The sequence below is a fragment of the Ovis aries genome, chromosome 14, assembly GCF_016772045.2.
Source record: "Ovis aries strain OAR_USU_Benz2616 breed Rambouillet chromosome 14, ARS-UI_Ramb_v3.0, whole genome shotgun sequence".
Lineage (NCBI taxonomy): Eukaryota > Metazoa > Chordata > Mammalia > Artiodactyla > Bovidae > Ovis > Ovis aries.
In genome coordinates, this window is record NC_056067.1 from 16,302,340 (window position 1) to 16,321,654 (window position 19,315).

At 43.9% G+C, this 19,315-nt stretch overlaps 1 protein-coding gene across 1 annotated transcript in view; it reads left to right on the top strand.

The window, feature by feature from the left end:
• The window catches only part of LONP2 (lon peptidase 2, peroxisomal), an 81,527-nt gene extending 67,921 nt beyond the window's left edge, over window positions 1-13,606 (top strand). Inside the window, exons 12-15 of the mRNA XM_004014972.6 lie at window positions 81-223; window positions 9,358-9,565; window positions 10,002-10,192; window positions 13,192-13,606. Of these exons, the coding sequence (XP_004015021.1) occupies window positions 81-223; window positions 9,358-9,565; window positions 10,002-10,192; window positions 13,192-13,413 (764 nt within the window). The 3' untranslated portion in view covers window positions 13,414-13,606. The remainder of the gene's footprint in view (window positions 1-80; window positions 224-9,357; window positions 9,566-10,001; window positions 10,193-13,191) is intronic.
• Window positions 13,607-19,315: the final 5,709 nt, after the last annotated feature.

Genomic DNA, 19,315 nt, shown 5'->3' on the forward strand with positions numbered 1-19,315 from the left:
GAAATCCACTGATGTTTACTGATAATGAATTTTCATCCTGCACGTCTCTGAGTGTTCTTAAGTAAAATTTTCTCCCTTAGGTTGCAAAGAACACATCTTAGAAGATGGAAAATCCAACCCTGTCAGTGACACTACCGACTTGGCCCTCCCACCTGAAATGCCAATTTTGATTGACTTCCATGCTCTGAAAGACATCCTCGGGCCCCCTATGTATGAAATGGAGGTGAGCATTCTCGTTTCTTTGTTGATACCCACCTGTTAACTCTGTTGGTTGCCTAATAGATTGGGGGAGAAATATGGCTGTTTGGTGAGGCTGAATTTTGTCTTCAGATTGGAAAACTGTTTTCTCTCTAGTATTAAATGTTGGGACTTAATGTGATAATAGGGCTGCCCAGGTGGCACTAGTGGTAAAGAACCTGCCTGCCAGGGCAGGAGACCTGAGAGATGTGGGTTTGATCCCTGGGTGGGGAAGATCCCCTGGAGGAGGGCATGGCAACCCACTCTAGCATTCTTGCCTGAGAATCCCATGGACAGAGGAGCCTGGTGGGCTACAGTCCTTGGGGTTGCAGAGTCAGACACGGCTGAAGCGACTTAGCACAACACAACGTGATAATACACATGGCATTTGCAGAGCCCCAGAGACCCTGCCTGGGTGCTCTTTTAGAAACCCAATCTGATCATCTTCTTTCCATTCAGTTCCATTTAAAGAATAGTGTCTCTGACTTTCCTCCTCAGAAATTCTGTATTCCTATTTATGTGCTTTAATTAAGGATTCTTCCTCTGTGCTATCAAAGGCTTGGCAGAACGCGGTAGGGAAACAGCCTAGTACATAATACCTAAGGACATGAGCCTGGCTTTAGCTTCAGGCTGCTCTAGTGCAGACCAGATGACATCTTTCAGGATCTCTTCTCCCATCGTTATTACCAGTTCCTTTCAGGCTAAACCCACGAGCAAGTCTCGCTCCCTTAACCATCCCTCGTAGCGGGACGCCAAGCCATAAAGGCCTGGCAGCAGGACTGAGTCAGGGCAGCTGGGTGGATATAGGTATTTGAAGCTGTGGTTACTGAGGTATGGTGATGTATTCATAGGATGCTTATATAAGCTTTCATGAAGCAGTTACTAGAAAAATATGTATGTACTACTGAACTTCCTGGCATCTTTCTTCAGAAGCTTTCCCATCACCTTTTCTGTATAAAGGAAAAAAGAATTTCAGATGCTATACCTGGTAAGTTAAGCAGAAGACAGTCTCCCATCCAGAATTTGAAACCACTACCAGAAAATATGATTTTCCTCAAATCTTAAAACTGAGGGGAAATAGTTCCCAAAGCAATCAGCTACAAGAACACATTTACTCTTGACAATAAATGCGGTCCTGAACAGTAGAATCAGAAACATTATTTTGCTTATTTGAATTCTTAAGATACTGTGGGTTTAAATTTTGAAGTGTTGAAAGAAGTGGAGCAAAACGTATCTTGGTTGAGAAAGCTGTTTCCTGTTCCGAGTAAATCCAGTGATTTTATGAGTGGCGATGGAGACAGGTTCTGCTCCCGCATGTCCAGCAGGCTTCTTGCTCTTGGCTTTCAGAACAGTCTGTGTCAGTCATCCTTTGGGAATTTACACCAGAGCAGTTAATAAAAACAAAAGATGGCTCCTTGTTTCTGTTGCATAGACCCTTCTCTCCCAGCCACATTTGCTCCTGTTAAGTTTGGAAACATTGCTGACATTCTTGGAGCTTTAGCGGAGAAAGAGCCAAAGGACAGAAAAGAGAAATTTTTATAAACACTGCTTAACAGCTCTGTTTGGTATCATTACAAAAATGATTTTATTTTTCTTGTAGCATCTGAGCTATTACGTATGAACACTGTTACCATCATGAATCCTGTAGCCACTTTCCCATCTATAAGGAGCATCTTAGAATAGGAGGTCTGGTGTCTGGGCGTTGGGAACATTTTGCTCATCTCTTCCACAGCTGAGAGAATTTACATTGGTGCAGGGGGTTTCCTTCCCTGCCGCTAGCGGTCTGATGATCCTCACCTTCTGCCTCAACTTTTGCATCTATGAAATAAAGGTTTATGGAACATTTCTTTGTTATCCACAAGGGCTTTCTTTGTGCTCGGGGTCGTACAGTTTACACACAGGAAAAACCTTAAATGAATCACGCAAAGTCACAGAAGGTGCACTTAGTGAAGCCAGTCAGCCAGCTCAGATCCAGCATTCTTTCCACTCGCCTACAACACCCTGCAGCCAAGTTGACTCCTGCCCTTTCCTCTCTGCCACAAAAGAACTGCTTGAAGTACAGCAATGTAACATAAAGGCATACCTGCTCTACCTCAGAGTTTCACTTCTGTTCTTACCAACTGTGGTGCTCTGTTTTGGACTGGGAGGTATAAATTATAGAGTTGTTAGAAAATAGAGGAGTTTTAAAGTCCTGGGAAAAAGGATGAAGAGCAGGGAGCCTGGGAAGAGGCCCTGAACAGTTAGGGTCATGTAGGAGAAGAGGAGCCTTCACCGCAGAGAGAAACAGAAGGAGCAGGCCATCAGGTAGGAGCAGGACGAGGACACGGCACCGCCATGGGAACTGTCTCGGGAGGGGGGAGCGTGCGGCTGTGTCTGCTGTCTGGGTCCTGGATCTGACAGCGTGGAGGGTGTCACAGGGAGGGATGAGCGTGTGAAGAGGCTCTGGACCGTGCGGAGCAGAAGGAGGTTGCCGGGAACTCCTTCTGCAGTTTGATGGACCGCACACACGTGAGGTGGCTGGAAGGGACAATGGAGGTCAGAGGGAGGGGGTTACACATGGCAGCCTGTTTGCTTATCAGAATAATCCCATAGAGTTGGACTGAGTTTGCTGGAGAGAGAGAGGGTACCCCGGGGACAGAGTCTCTGGCAAAGTGCTATGGGAGGAGGTATCTGTGATGAAGATCCCTTGTGCGACGGATGATGGAGAAAGGGCCAAGGAAGAGATGATAACACTGGAGCAGAGGCGTCTCGGTGCCCAAGGAGAGCGGTGAAGCTGGGACAGAGCTGGTGGATAACAGGAGGATAGTAGAGTTGGTGGTCTTGAATACAAGTGAGCTGGAAGGACAAGAAAGTGAGTGGTCAGGGAAGGGAGTGGTGGAATTCAGATTTCAGAGGCTGTATGGCTTCTGCTGGCAGTCAGAACCAGGGTTAGGGTGGCTGGCTTAGGTTGAAGAGTGTGTTTGGGGGTCACGAGGGTGTTTAGAGACAAAGAAACCAGGCTGCGTGAGTCTCAGGCGCTTGCTGAAGATGCCCAGGGTGATGGCGGGACTCAGGGTGGCCAGAAGGGAGAAGAGTGGTTTTGAATATAGAAGGAGGTGGGCAGAGTATGAAGATGGGAAATCCAGCCACCATCAACAGGACTTGGCAGGAGGAGGAAGAGGCCTGTCATTCACAGGGATGAACCCCTCCGCCTGGACTGTGCTGGCACCATCTGATGCAAGGGAGTGAGTTTTTAGAAGCTGGTGAGTTAATATATATAAAGTACCCTCGATAGTACCTGTGTGGGTGCATTTGTGCTGTCGTGTCCGACTCTTTGTGACCCCATGGACTGTAGCCCACCAGGCTCCTCTGTCCATGGGATTTCCCAGGCAAGAATGCTGGAGTGGGTTGCCATTTCCTTCTCGAGGATCTTCCCAACCCAAGGATTGAACCCGAGTCTCCTGCATCTCCTGCACTGGCAGACAGACTCTTTACCACTGTACCGTCTGGGAAGCCCACCGTAGTGCCTATTACATGCTAAAAAAAATGAACAAATACTAGTTTGTGCAACCACCATGTACCCTAAAAACACGTCTAGTCACAAAAGTAAAAGTCCCTGTGACTTCTGTCATAAGCCTCATTATTATTTGCTTTAATAACATGACCATCCCTTACTGTGCTTTCAGTTCAGTTCAGTTGCTCAGTCGTGTCCGACTCTTTGTGACCCCATGGACTGCAGCACACCAGACTTCCCTGTCCATCACCGACTCCTGGAGTTTACGCAGAGTCACGTCCATTGAGTCGGTGATGGCATCCAACCATCTGTCGTCCCCTTCTCCTCCTGCCTTCAATCTTTCCCAGCATCAGGGTCCTTTCCAATGAGTCAGTTCTGTGCATCAGGTGGCCAGAGTATTGGAGTTTCAGCTTCAGCATCAGTCCTTCCAATGAATATTCTGGACTGATCTCCTTTAGGATGGACTGGTTTGATCTCCCTGCAGTCCAAGGGACTCTCAAGAGTCTTCTCCAACACCACAGTTCAAAATCATCAATTCTTTGACACTCAGCTTTCTTTATAGTCCAACTCTCACATCCATACATGACTACTGGAAAAACCATAGCTTTGACTGGACGGACCTTTGTTGGCAAAGTAATGTCTCTGCTTTTCAATATGCTGTCTAGGTTGGTCATAACTTTTCTTCCAAGGAGCAAATGTCTTTTAATTTCATGGCTACTGTGCTTTACTTTTATTGAAGATGAGTCTGCAAAAATATGTCAGTACCAAGAAACATTACTGACCTAGCAAACTACCAGTGAGGAGGAATGACAGGAAGGCACACTTCTGCTTGTGTTACATTCCTTTAGAATTCTCTCAGCAGGTTGGAAAAGGAGTTTCTGAACAAATGAGAAACTTCGTCTAGGTTTCAAATTTAGGAACAGTATCATTAGTCACTTTTTCATATACAATAACAAGATCAGTTAAATCCACTTAAAAAAAAATAAAAGATCTCCCTTTGTTATGAGTTTTTAAAAATGGGAGAGAGTGGAGCAGGTGCAGGCGCCCAAGGAAGTCTAGGCTTCCCTCTCCCTGACTGCTTCTCAGATCACTCCCCAGGGCAGGCCTGGATCCAGATATGGAGGATTTGGGAGGGGCCCAGCTGTTGAATCTTACTGAGCTAGTCAGTTATGAGATTGCTATTAATAATGGTAAATTTGGTTATGATTACTTTTATTCATTATGTGAACCTCTTTGGAGTGAGATGAGACTCTTACTTTCATTATCATCCTAGTGAAGCCAAGAGAAGCCTCCACATGATTAGGTACACACACACATATACATATATGTATATATCTCCATATTGATATACATACAAATTAGACACATTACATAAATATACAATCCTGCGGTTCATACTCCCCTCCCCAAAAAAACCAAACCAACATATGAAGAGTTCCTACATATCTCTGGGGATCGCTGTCTTAATCCCACAGATTGCAAATATGGTGACTCAGTCAGAAGAACACATAAATTCTAGGGTTTCCAGGATGCATTTGATTTTCAGCCTCAGAAAACCAGTCATCCAAGCCACGAGTCTGTTTGGTCCAGTCTGCTAATCCTGACAATCTGTCATCTGAGTGTTTGTGACTCCATTCATAATGAGTATGAAAGCCTCCATGGTATATGAAAAGTCCTTATCCAGATGTCACCACCCTTAGAAAAACAGTAACAAAGAGAAGAGGAGACTGGACATGGAGATTTTAAAAAGCATCCTGAATAGAATGCAGGTGAATTCCAGGAGAGACCATCCACGTGCTTCCCTTGCAGACAGACACAGTCAGCTGCTAGGAATAACCAGCGTGTGTAAACACTGAGGAAATGCCCAGAGAGTCATGGTAGTGAGTTCCTCCTCCATCCCTCTGGTTCAGACCTGCTGTGCCCCACACCCCCGTTAAGACTGCACCGACGCTGCCCTCGCCTGGCCCACCACCAGTCAGTTGTGCCAAGGAAAGGCCTTCCTTACTGGAAGCATCTGAAAGCGGCTGGCTCTCGGCAGCACTGGTGTCGGGCCAGACAGGGCTGGGTCACACTGCTTCCAGAGGCTGACCCCAGGGCCCCTGCAAGCTGGAAACGCGGCTGAAACACATTTACAACTAGAAAAATCAGATATTCCTCCAAAGACTTTACAGAAGTTGGCAGATGGGGAGCTGCGGTGGTGACGAACGCTGGCAGGAGGATAAAGTATGCCGTATGAGCCATAACAGAAACCATCGTGTGGCGTAACCACCACCACGGGGCAAACCTGCACACATACACAGCCGTCTGACAGCGCAGGTTTTGCGTTCAGTGAGGCGCTGTGCTTGTCTTTGGAGAGAAGGCCCATGATATCCTGTCTTGAGTCCTTGGCACATGCTGGCCTCTCTGCTGTGAAAAGGCATCCTGGCCTTTTTCTGCCCAGCAGACGCCTGCCCCAGCTCCCCAGACACGGGCCCTCGCGCCTGAAGGGCTCTCTGTAGAAAGCACTGGCTAGATCCTCTTGTTGCCTCCCCATGCTGGGGGATTAGCGGCCCCTTAGTCTTTGTGGTTAGGCAGGTAGTCTGTCGCGGCCCTGAGGTTTTGGTTTGCTATCCCTGTGATCTGTGATGGAGCCTGGAGCCAGATGCTAGTAAAGCCCCGATGGATGAAGGAAAAATTGCATCCCTCCAATGGCCACAATAGTAACTAACCAGGTGTTAAAACTGCAGGTGTTGGTCTAGGCGTGGAAGGGTCACAAAGAGTTGCATGTATTTACTATTTTAGTCAAATATCAGTAAATATCACTATTGAGTTAATCAAGAGGAAAGAATAGTGAAATTGGCAGTGATTAGATGCTCAAATGCTCCTTAAACACTGCTATCACTGAAGTGTCAGGAATGCAACCATACTTTATAAGACATATCCTATCATTAACTTTATTAAATATTTTAAACATTTCCTCAGTTTGCATATTTACACGATTGATAGAATTGTTACAGAAGAAACTGACCGTTTCTTTGAACAAGCTTAAGTTAACAGATAAAGGAAACTGAAGCACCAGTTTGAAGGGAAAGTGAATGACAAATGAACTTGAGATACTCATGTTCCAGTTTGACATTTAAAGGGGAAAATGTTCTAAGCATCAAGCTGAGGCCTGTCTTACCTAATATAATTGATGATTCCGCAAACCAGTAATGGAGTTGGAAACTGGTAGCAAAGCACCAATAGATAGAGTTTTGAAATTATTGTCTTGAATCTCATTAGGGAATTCTATAAAATACAAATTGTTCTATACACAGTTTAAGATGGCTGGGAAACTGCATTCAGGAGCAAGAAAGAGCATATTTCTCATCTTTTAAATTCATATTTACTTGTACTCACTATTTCTGAGGGAAAAATACATAGAAAATGGATGCTTGGTAGTTAGAGAATTGTTTATTTCAGAACAAATGACTTTGAAGAGTATGACTCCAAGTTCTTGAGTTACAGATTCCTTTTTTCCAATATGTAATACTATATGTATACATGGTTTGGGCTTCATGGGGTCTTAATTGCTATACTCTTCATTGTGGTGGGTGGGCTTCTCTCTAGTTTAGGCACGAGGGCCCAGTGGCACTGCGGCATGTGGGGTCTTAGTTCCCCGACCAGGGATCGAACCTGTGTCCCCTGCATTGGAGGGCTGATTCTTAACCGCTGGACCACCAGGGAAGCCCCTGGATTCCCGACTGTTATTGGCCTGATCACGAGATTTTCGGTTTGGTAGCAGCTCCTGCCCTCAGTTCCCCCACCCCTGTACGTGGTTGAGTTACACAGATTGGTCACTAGTCCCATTTCCAGGTCACTATTAGAACACTTGCTATCAAGCTAGAATGAGGTGACTCTGAGCCTGGATGGTTTCGTTTTGGCCACGTGTCCTTACCTACCCTCCTGCCTTTCAGTGAACTATATACCAGTTACTTCTACCCAGAGCAGCACGACTCTCCAGTAAATGGAGCATTTGGCTTGGCTTCTTGAAGCAGTGTGATAATCAGCATGAATCTGACGTCTTGATGCTTTGGGCATATTATTTTGACAAAATGAGTTTTGAGGATTTAGCTATTTTAAAAAGGGGGGAATTGTTCTTTTTATAGCTAACAGTTGTGCAGTATGGTTTTTCTGTTAAATTAGCACAGGATTAAGTATATTGAGGATAATTGTTTAGGGCTGGTTAGGGTCACTGAGCCCTAGAAAAGAGCCATGAAGTAAAAACAGGAACCCCTGGCAAGTTCCCACCCACTAGGTGTCATTCAGGCATAGAGAATTGCTTTTATATGAGCAAGAACAAGCCTTGTGAGCACTGTTATAAATAGTTGTTTCTGTTCTCCTTAAATAGTACTCATCTTCTGCACGTTGTTCTTCTACATCTTTCTCCTTGAATAGATACAGAACAGGGCAGATGCGAAGGTGGAATCCACGGTGCACGGCGTCAACTCAGCCATCACTGCAGCCTGGCCTTCCCAGTGCCTAACTTATCATTAAATATAAAATTGAAATTTAAATATAAAACCAACTTTAAATATAGGCTTTTCTACTCACTATTAAAAATAAGTGCCCAACAGCTTCAAAGGATTTCACACATCCATTTAAAATCAGGATTTTCAGCATCTAAGCCCCTTGGAAAAGGAGGGAGCATCCCCCAACCAGCCCTTTAACCAGAAACTCAGCCTATAGACTCTGCCGCACCTGAGAGAGGTTACCTCTCAGTGGAGAAATCTCATGCTTGCATTAGTGCTGGGTTGATGTATTGTGCCCAGTTCCTCTAACATGCATAGCTTCTATAGGAAAAGAAATTTGAAGGCTCAGTGTGTGCAGTAAAAGTTAACATGATTGTTTTTCAGCTGTTACTTTATATGTTTTCATAACTTCGATGTGTTAGCCTGTCTGGCTCGTAATCTCTGGTGAATGACACAATCGGTTTGAGATGGCAGTGAGAGCTTATTCTCAACACTAGCGAGGGACTAAGCGGATTTGTTGATCTAATATAGATTGCTGTGTCTTGGGTTTGTTCAGATTTATATGGACAGCTTCTGAGAATTTTAAAAAAAGGCAGTGAGGCAGCATGGTGGGCCTCTGAGCACACAGAGAGGACCCAGCACTTTACAGCATCTCTGCAGCAATAAGAAAAAAGTAAAGATGAGTGGCAGAGAAGTGCAATCCAGGGGTTTTAATAAGTACCTTCACCCTTGGCCTCTGGAGCTAACAGTTCTCAACAGCATGTTTAAAAAGAGGGTAGCAATTTCATGATTGCCTGAAATGAAGTTTGGCACTAGAGTGTTTTTAAATATGCAGCCTAATAAAAATACTGAGGTAAATAAAACGATTGTGTTTGTGCCTTGAAAATTAGGGCATGTGGTGCTTAAGCATCGAAGTCACTCATACGTACTTTAAGGGAAAACTCTTTATGATGAATGCCAAGCGTCCTAATGTGGCAGAAAGCCTGTGTGACTCCAAATTGAGCGCAGTAATAAGTTCTTTGAGGTGCAGCATACGCTCAGGTCCTCTGAGGGGGAGCTTGCCTTTGTGATTAGGTCAGCCTGAAAAGCATTTGGCTCTTGCTGACCTTACTGTTCACTTTCCTTCCTTCTCCCAAGGTATCTGAGCGTTTGAGTCAACCAGGAGTGGCGATCGGTTTGGCTTGGACTCCCTTAGGTGGGGAAATCATGTTCGTGGAGGCAAGTCGGATGGATGGCGAAGGCCAGTTAACTCTCACCGGCCAACTGGGGAATGTCATGAAGGAGTCTGCCCACCTCGCTATTAGCTGGCTCCGCAGCAATGCCAAGAAATACCATCTGACCAATGGTGAGTGGCCTGCCCCAGGGTAGGGGCAGGGCTGGAGGGCGTGCTCAAAGCTGAGTGCAAAGAAGAGCCTTGGGATCATGACCCAGGAGGTATCCCACAGTTCTGAAACAGAGATAAAGGAGAGCTTTAAATGATCACTTTCACCTTAAAGCACAGACCTTTGCTTTTGAACTGCAGTGGAAATTCTAGTTCCCAGTTGAGGACTGTTTGACTGGAACCTGAGCTGGAAACTGATTCCAAAAGTTTGTTTTGATTTTCCTTCTACTTGGAATAGAATGAAGCTGTTCTTCCACACCCCAACTTATACTGCCCACTAATATTTTGAAGGGTGTATTTACCCAAACATTCATTTTTATCTCTTTGATTTTCTTTTTTCAGAGAAAGAGAAAACCAGTTTAATTTTTCTACATCAAAATCTTTTTTTCCTTTCTTAAAGCTTCTGGAAGTTTTGATCTTCTTGAGAACACAGACATCCATCTGCACTTCCCAGCTGGAGCTGTCACAAAAGATGGACCATCTGCTGGAGTCACCATAGCAACCTGTCTCGCCTCACTTTTCAGTGGGCGGCTGGTGCGTTCAGATGTAGCCATGACTGGTGAAATCACACTGCGAGGTCTTGTTCTTCCAGTAAGTATGAAAAAGCCTGTTTATATGGTTTTTAAATTCTTTTAATTTAAAATTTTTATTAATAGTATTTTAATATCTAAATTAATAGTGGTTTGCTGTCTGCCTATGAATGGCTTAGTTTTAAATAAGTTTTTTTTTTTTTACCTCCCTCTTCTTTTCCTGCACCCTTCCCCCCAGTACTCTAAATACGTATTTTTTTATATCTGCAGTTCAGATTTTAACATTTCGATCAAATAAAGGAAAAACTGATGATTTTCCCCATGTTTTCCCTTCCACTAAAAAAGAAAACTTGCTGACAGGAAAAATACCAGTCTGGTTACCAGAAATATTAGCTGTTTAGATGAAGATTTGAGGCTTTGCTCTAGTTAATGAATTGTTAAGTATATAGCATATGTGTGAAATAGGATGGTGGCTGCGTATGTTATTTTGGTTGCACGAGTCTTCATTGTAGTGCCTGCGCTGGTCTTGTGGAGCGTGGGGAGTATAGCTGCGGCGGCAAGCTTAGTCACCCCATGTGGCATGTGGGAGTTCAGTTCCCTGACCAGGGATCAGACCTGTGTCCCCTGCATTGGAAGGCTGATCCTTCACCACTAGACCACCAGGGCAGTCCTGGACGGTAGCTGTTTTTAAACTTGAAGCCCAGTTCTCACCTTTTGAAATTCCTGTGAAACCTCCTGTCCTCCTGTAGATAACTTAGATTACTGTAATTGATAGATTGATAGAAAAATTTATAGAAAAGAAGTAGTGCAAAATGGAAGTTTGTAGTAAACACTAACCATTCTTAATTGCTAAACATTGAAAAAGTTCTGTACATATGAGGCTTTGGGGCTCCAGCCTATCTGGCAACTACTTACAAAAACACTGAAAAATGCATAAAACTTGAGAGATCATTTAGAGGTTTAAGTCATTAGGTAGCAGTACCAGTCTACATTAAAGTTTTGGCAGGTTTGATAGCAAACTGAGAAAAAAAATGTTCTTTATTCTGGGAACACCTCTGCTTTAATGAAGTAATGGTGAAAGTAGGTCATAGAATCACCAATTAAGATCACTAAAAATGCTTTCAGTTCTCTGGGTTTTTAAATTTAACTCAACCAGAAAGTCATATCCTAAACTGTATTTATGTTCTATACTCAAAAGGAATGTTGCCCTCTTCTCTTCACACTGCCCCGGAACTACTGCATTTCTAGTGACTTGGTGGTTAACACTAGCTGTACTACTAAAAGGAAATGAGCAAGTGCTTTACTAACCATAAACTCTTTAGTTTCCTAGTTCGAAATGGTAAGCTAAAGGAATAAATTTTAATGGTCAAAAATGAGTGGGAAGCCATCAATCAGTGGGGAACTTCTTCTAGTTCAGCCAACTTCTAGAAGATAAAAGTATCCCCACTGATGTAATAGGATTGGAGGTAGAAACATTCTTCCCTGCAGGAACCTGGTGAAAAGCACGGGCTCAGAGCCAGAAGGTTCAGACCAGGAGAACAGGAAGGGGATGGGAAACAAAACCCAGGGTATTCATTGAAATCTCCACAGAATAGATGGCTCTTCTGCTAGGCCCCCTGCACTCAGAGCACATCGCACCCAGGTAAAGGCTGTCCCACCCCCAGGGGAGGACAGCCACAGCAACTCTGAGGAAGCCTTCAGTTTTAAATTATTACATGCAGCATGGAGAAAAGCAGCAGCACTTAAGAAGGCCTGCTAAGCCTAGAGAAAACGTAATTCAAGAACAGAGGCTAAGACAAAGCTCTTGAATTTAAAATGATGGTTTTAGGAATTGCTCAAAGAACTATTCAGAAAAAAATAGAAAAAAACCATCTGACAGATCCAGCATCTAACTAAACTGAGAAAATGGAGTACAACAAATTGTCAAGGAAATAACAGAGCATTTCCTAGAATTGAAGGCTGTGTTCAGTTTGAAAGGACCTAAGAAAGATTGAAAGGACCACCTCAGAAAAAGGATTGCATCTTCATGACTTTCCAGTCACCAAGGACAAAGCTTACTCATTGATAACACTAGATACATAGCACCTTTAAGACCCTGAGAGAAAATGATTTTTAATCAAGTCTTGTATACACAGCCTTACTGTCAGTTAAATGTGAACGCAGAATAGACATTGCCATACATTCAGGGACTGAGTTCATCTCACACTCTCTCTGATGAAGGAACATTGAAAGTGTAGTTCAGCAGCATAAAGCAAAAGCCTGGAAGGAGTGACAGTGTGATAGGATGGCAGGTGTGTAGCAGGTGGGAGGCGGCTTCCAAGGGCTATCTCCAGGGATTATCTCTATGTGGTACCTATTGCTGCATACACACCACCCCAAAACAATAGTTACTCTTAGTTTCTGTGGGGCAGCAATTCAGGGGAGGCTTAGTTGGGCTCTTCTGGCCCGCGGACTCTCACTGTGTGGTCGCTATACCAGCCCGGTCTGTCATCCAGAAGTTGACTGGGGCAGGGGGATCTGCTTCCGTTGCGGTTCACTCATGACTGCAGGTTGGTCCTGGCCAGCAGGAGGCCCCGGGTCCCCACTTTAGAGCCTCTCCCTAGACAGCTGGGGTGGCCTCAGACACCTGAGCTACCTGCAAACAAGACTGATGTGAGTACCGAAAGGAACAGAAATGTAAAAGGGAGTCATGGACAGAAGAGGTGCTCGCACCTGGCAAAAATTAAGAATTTTCAAAAACAAGTTCAGAATTTTCCATTAATAGGAGAAGGAAATGGCAACCCACTCCAGTACTCTTGCCTGGAAAATCCCATGGACAGAGAAGCCTGGCAGACTACAGTCCATGGGATCACAAAGAGTCGGACACTGCTGAGCGACTTCACATGGTGCTAACTGAATGCAAAGAATATACTATTAACCCTTTTAGTGGCTTTCTCAGCTCAAGCTCTAAGGAAATGGAAGGTGATTTGGATGTTTTAAAATAGCAGTGAAAGAAAGGTGGGTTAGGGTTTATCTCAAGGCCTGAGGATGATCATAAATAAACCTCTTCTCTCCTTACAGGTGGGTGGAATTAAAGACAAAGCGCTGGCAGCACACAGGGCTGGACTGAAGCGCGTCATCATCCCTCAGAGGAATGAGAAAGACCTTGAAGAAATCCCAGCCAACGTCCGGCAGGATTTGAGTTTCATCACAGCAAGCTGCCTGGATGAAGTTCTCAATGCAGCTTTTGACGGTGGCTTTACTGTCAAGGCCAGACCTGGTCTCCTGAATAGCAAATTGTAGCCCAGGTCGCAACAGAACTTTAAGTTACAAAGTGCCAACAGGTACTGACATGATTTTATTTGCACCAATAGGGGTAAAGCAAAATGTCCCTAATTTGTGAACATAATCACAGCAGCAGCAAGCCTCACTCAAGTGGTGGCTAGTGTTTATTACAGAAATGTTAATTTAATAAATTGATTAAATTGGAATTGAACTCTTGTCTTGAATGGGCTCATTACTGTCCCTGGCAAGTTACAGAACAGTGGTTTTCTTACGGTTCCATACAGACATCTCTGTATTACCTGAGAACTTGTCAGAAATGTGAACTCTCAAAACCCATCAGCAGACCTTCTGAATCAAACTCAGGGGATAGGAGCCGATCTGTGCTAAGCCACCAGGTGGTTCTGGAATGTAGTCAAGGTCAGGAACCATTGGGATAGACCATTACCTTAGCAGATGCACCTATGGACTTTATTGGACCCTCAAAGCAATCAGAAGGGGAACTGAGCAAAGGTGAGACTGTAGCCAGCTATTGGTCTTTGTTGGAGCGTATTCAAGTGAAACTCTTGACAAGGTCTACACATCCCAGTATAGGCCCCTTCCTTGCTGAGGGGAGTAACAAGAGTGGCCTCTGTTGGCTCACGTGACAGACACACCGGCCCTAAATGTCTGTGATCTTAGGAAAAAGATCCAGAAGGAGGCAGCCGTCCATCCGGGGATGGTCCCCATGCTTGGTGTCCTGACTCCTGCCACCGCCCCTTGTGTTCTTCGCTTGCCCATGCCAGGGCCCAGTCCTGGCAGACTTGTCTTCTGTGACTCAGCCCAGGATGCGGGTCTTGTGAGATGCGGGTCTTGGACTGAGTCACGGGAGAAGACAGGTCTACTGGAGGAAGCCTACCAGCACGGGGCACTGGCGCAGGCGAATAAGGAGCAGAAGCGGAGGTGGCGGGAGTTGCGAAAAGACGGGCAGGAGATACTGGAAGAGGCCCTGATGCTGGGAAGGGCTGAAGGCGGGAGGAGAAGGGGACCACAGAGGATGAGACCGTTGGGTGGCATCCCTGACTCGATGGGCAGGAGTTAGAGCAAGGTCCTGGATTTGGTGATAGGCAGGGAAGCCTGGCGTGCTGCAGTCCATGGGGTTGCAAAGAGTTGGACAAGACTGGGCAACTGAACTGAACTTGAGGATATGAGTAACTTCTACATACTAGCATTTGAACTTTCTGTATATCTTAGTTTTCCTTACCTTTAAAATGCAGATAATTGTACTCATCAGTCTTACTGTACAGATAGTTAGAATGCAACAGAAAATAATGTTGAGCAATTTCTAATCATCATTCCAGCCAGTAATGGATTTTAGAATCTTATTATTACAAAATATAACAACAGACTTATAAAGATACTTTGAAATTTCGTGGATAAGACTGTGTTAGTTGCTCAGTCGTGTCCAACTCTTTGCAACCCCATGGACTGTAGCCCACCAGGTTCCTCTGTCCATGGGATTCTCCAGGCAAGAATACTGGAGTGAGTTGCCATTCCCTTCTCCAGGGGATCCTCCTGACTCAGGAATCGAACTCCTTTCTCCTGCATTGCAGGCAGATTCTTTACCATCTGAGCCACTAGGGAAGCCCTAGATAAGAATAAGGTGTACAAATTACCCAAATACTGTGCTCAGACCTGGTAATAAAAATCTGGTGTTCTGGGAGACAATAGATCTGGGACTATGGCCAGTGGTAGCAGGTACCAGGGATTTTGAAAACATTTCATTGACTATCTTGTCACTACTATGACTGTATTATTTCTGCTCAATCATCTTACAAGGTAGGAAAAGAAACGAAGATGTTGTTTTCAACAACCAGAGGGAGCTAATCCATACCCACATTGCTCTGCCTTGTCCCACCCAGTGGTGCAACACAGCACACTTTACAAAGTGGAAGTTCTCTGCATTCTTCCTCAGAAGCTCTCAGCATGCAGCTTTGTGCCAGTCCTTTGACAGCAGCAGCATCTTCCATGCCCTCTGACTTTGAGCATCCCTTTCCTTACTAAAGGAGCTGACCAAGAAAGTCTGTACGTGTATGAAACTAACAGTATGACCTTCCATCTCTCTAGCATTGTTTTCGGTTTGTCGTTTTAAATCTAAGCTTCTACTTTTTAAAAATTATGGCAAATTTATTTACCATTTTAACTTTAAAGTGTATATGGGGTTGTTAATTACACTAATGTACAATCATCACCACTACTATCCAAAACTTTTTCATCATCTTAAACTGAAACTCTGTGTCCATTAAAAAAGTAACGTCACATCCCTTCATTCCCTAGGCCCTGGTAACCACTATTTTGTCTCTAAATTTGCCTATTCTAAGTACCTAATGTAAGTGCAATCATATAATAAATATCTAGCCTTTTGTGCCTGGCCTATTTCACTTAGCATGTTCTCAGTGTTTATCCATGTTGTATCATGTATCAGAATTTCGTATCTTTAAGACTAAATAATATTCCATTGTTGGACATACCACATTTTATTCATTCATCTTTTTCCGGCCTCTAGGCTATTGTGCTGTGAACGAGTGTCCACAGCACTTGTCTCTGAGTCTGTTTTACATTCTTCTGGAAAGGTGTTTGAGGAACCCAACCCATGTTTCCCACCACAGCTGCATCATTTGATATCCCCACCAGCAACACTCAAGGTTCTTATTTCTCCACATCTTGCCAGCACTCACGTTCATTATTTTTTCAGAATTGTTTTTGGTTGCACTGGGTCGTCACTGTGCTCGGGCTTTGTCTGGTTGTGGTATGCTGGCTTCTCTTGTAAAGCACAGGCTCTAAGTGCACAGCCTTCAGTTGTTACGACACAGGCTTAGTTGCCCTGTAGCGTGTGGAATCTTCTCGGACCAGGGATCGAACCCTGCTTTGGCAGCCAGATTCTTATCTGTTGTATCACCAGGGAAGTCCTATTTTCATTATTGGTAACGACCATCCTGAGGGTATGAAGAAGAATCTCATGGTTTTCATTTACATTTCCTAGTGACTAATAGTGGGCTTCCCTGGTGGCTCAGACGGTAAAGCGTTTGCCTGCAATGTGGGAGACCGGGGTTCGATTCGTGGGTCGGGGAGATCCCCTGGAGAAGGAAATGGCAATCCACTCCAGCACTCTTGCCTTGAAAATCCCATGGACAGAGGAGCCTGATAGGCTACACCCATAGTATTTTTCTTCTTTCTAGCAATGTTTGTGTTTCCCATAGAACCTTTATGTCAGCTGGGTTTTTTGAGAACGGCTAACTTAAATTTCAGTTCAGCAGGCCTACAGGCAAGGGCTTGTTAATCAATGTACTTATCCAGCGCTCTCTTGGTTTTTATGCATGGGCTTTTAAGATTTTCGAGTATGAAAACTATATAAAACTTTTAAGTGCCTTGGAAACCAAGAAATTTTATACTGCTTGCAGCACACATGTTTTTTACTTTGCTCTGAGCCTTCTGCTTTGAACCTTACTGCAAACCATGTCAGACATCTTTAGTGGTTTGAATCACCTATATGCAAATACAGTGGAAGATGTCATCACAGTGAGTGATCCTTTTTAACATCTATTTACACATCATTGGAAGACCCTGATGCTGGGAAAGATTAAAGGCAGGAGAAGGCAACAGGATCAGATGGTTAGATGGCATCACTGATTCAATGGACATGAACTTGGGCCAAAAAAAAAAAATGGTGAGCCTGGTGAGCTTCAGTCCACAGGGTCATGAAGAGTTGGACATGAGTTGGCAACTGAACAACAGACATCTTGGACCACAGTTAAGGTCTTCTGACTATGTGAGTGGTATTTAAAGGATATTAAACATATCTGAATTTTTCTAAATAAGGGGAGGTAAAAAAAATTAAGGTTTCTTCCCTTGACATCAGTCAAGATTTGCTTTCTAAGCTGTGATACATATACACAATGGAGTATTACTCAGCCATTAAAAAGAATACATTTGAATCAGTTCTAATGAGGTGGATGAACCTGGAGCCGACTATACAGAGTGAAGTAAGCCAGAAAGGAAAACACCAATACAGTATAATAATGCATATATATGGAGATGGTAACAATAACCCTGTATGCGAGACAGCAAAAGAGACACAGACATATAGAACAGTCTTGGACTGTGGGAGAGGGCAAGGTGGGGGATGGTTTGGGAGAATGGCATTGAAACATGTATATTATCACATGTGAAACGAATCACCAGTCCAGGTTCAATGCATGATACAGGGATGCTCAGGGCTGGTGCACTGGGATGATCCAGAGGGATGGTATGAGGAGGGAGGTGAGGGGGATTCAGGATGGGGAACACATGTACGTCTGTGGCAGATTCATGTCAATATATGGCAAAACCAATAGAATATTGTAATTAGCCACCAATTAAAATAAATTTATATATATATATAAAAATTTGCTTTCTAGTCAAAGTACAGATCACCTTCACAAGAATGGGGTTGTAAACTCATTTCCATTTCCAGTGCCATCTGAGTTTTAGAGGCTGCTTGAAATGCAGAGGTTTTCTGCTTCCTGTCATCTCAACACAGTGACCTAGTGATGTCTGCCATCAGGAGCTCCCTGGACTAGGTGACTGGTGCACATTTAAACCTTATCAAAGTCTACCATGTTGTGACGTAACTGACTGCTGAGGGGGGAGTGGGCTATTTTTTTTCACTGACCACTCAAATGAGAAAAACCTTCCTAGAATTAAGGGACTTGACACTAAGCCACAAAGAATGTTAATTTTGCCAATTCTCCTTCCAAATCTGTAGTGTATTTTATCTGGGACTATTAGATGTAAAAAAAAAAAATCAAGAATTTTTATTTTTTAATTAAGTGTAATGGAAAATAGATGGGGAGACAGTGGAAACAGTGTCAGACTTTCTTTTCTTGGGCTCCAAAATCACTGCAGATGGTGATTGCAGCCATGAAATTAAAAGACGCTTACTCCTTGGAAGAAAAGTGATGACCAACCTAGATGGCATATTCAAAAGCAGAGACATTACTTTGCCGACTAAGGTCTGTCTAGTCAAGGCTATGGTTTTTCCTGTGGTCATGTATGGATGTGAGAGTTGGACTGTGAAGAAGGCTGAGCACCGAAGAATTGATGCTTTTGAACTGTGGTGTTCGAGAAGACTCTTGAGAGTCCCTTGGACTGCAAGGAGATCCAACCAGTCCATTCTGAAGGAGATCAGCCCTGGGATTTCTTTGGAAGGAATGATGCTAAAGCTGGAACTCCAGTACTTTGGCCACCTCATGTGAAGAGCTGACTCATTGGAAAAGACTCTGCTGTTGGGAAGGATTGGGGGCAGGAGGAGAAGGGGACGACAGAGGATGAGATGGCTGGATGGCATCACGGACTCGATGGACGTGAGTCTGAGTGAACTCCGAGAGTTGGTGATGGACAGGGAGGCCTGGCGTGCTGCGATTCATGGGGTCGCAAAGAGTCGGACACGACGGAGCAACTGAACTGAACTGAACTTGTTCAAGCTCACATTATTTTGGCAAAAATGAGTTGTATTTGAGTCCCCATCTTCATGAAAATTTTATCCAGCTGCTTAAAATGTCAAGACCACAGAGTTTTACAGACATGATCCAATTTGATGATTTATGATCCAATCCTATGCTTTTTTGCTTTAATAACACTTAGTTGATACAGCAATGACAACTAGACTGTTACTAAAAAATATATTTTACAGCACCAAAACAAGGAGTATTAAATGGATCTGAAGGGACACAAACAGGCAAATGCATTGAATGACTACTGAAATGTTATAAAACAGCTGTATCAAGTTTTTTTAATCTAGGTAAACCTTTATTTGATACGAAAATTCACTTATTTGGAACACTTTAGGTATGGTTTGTACTATCAATGAGCTAAAGAATGTGTTTAACATTCTTGGATGTAATAA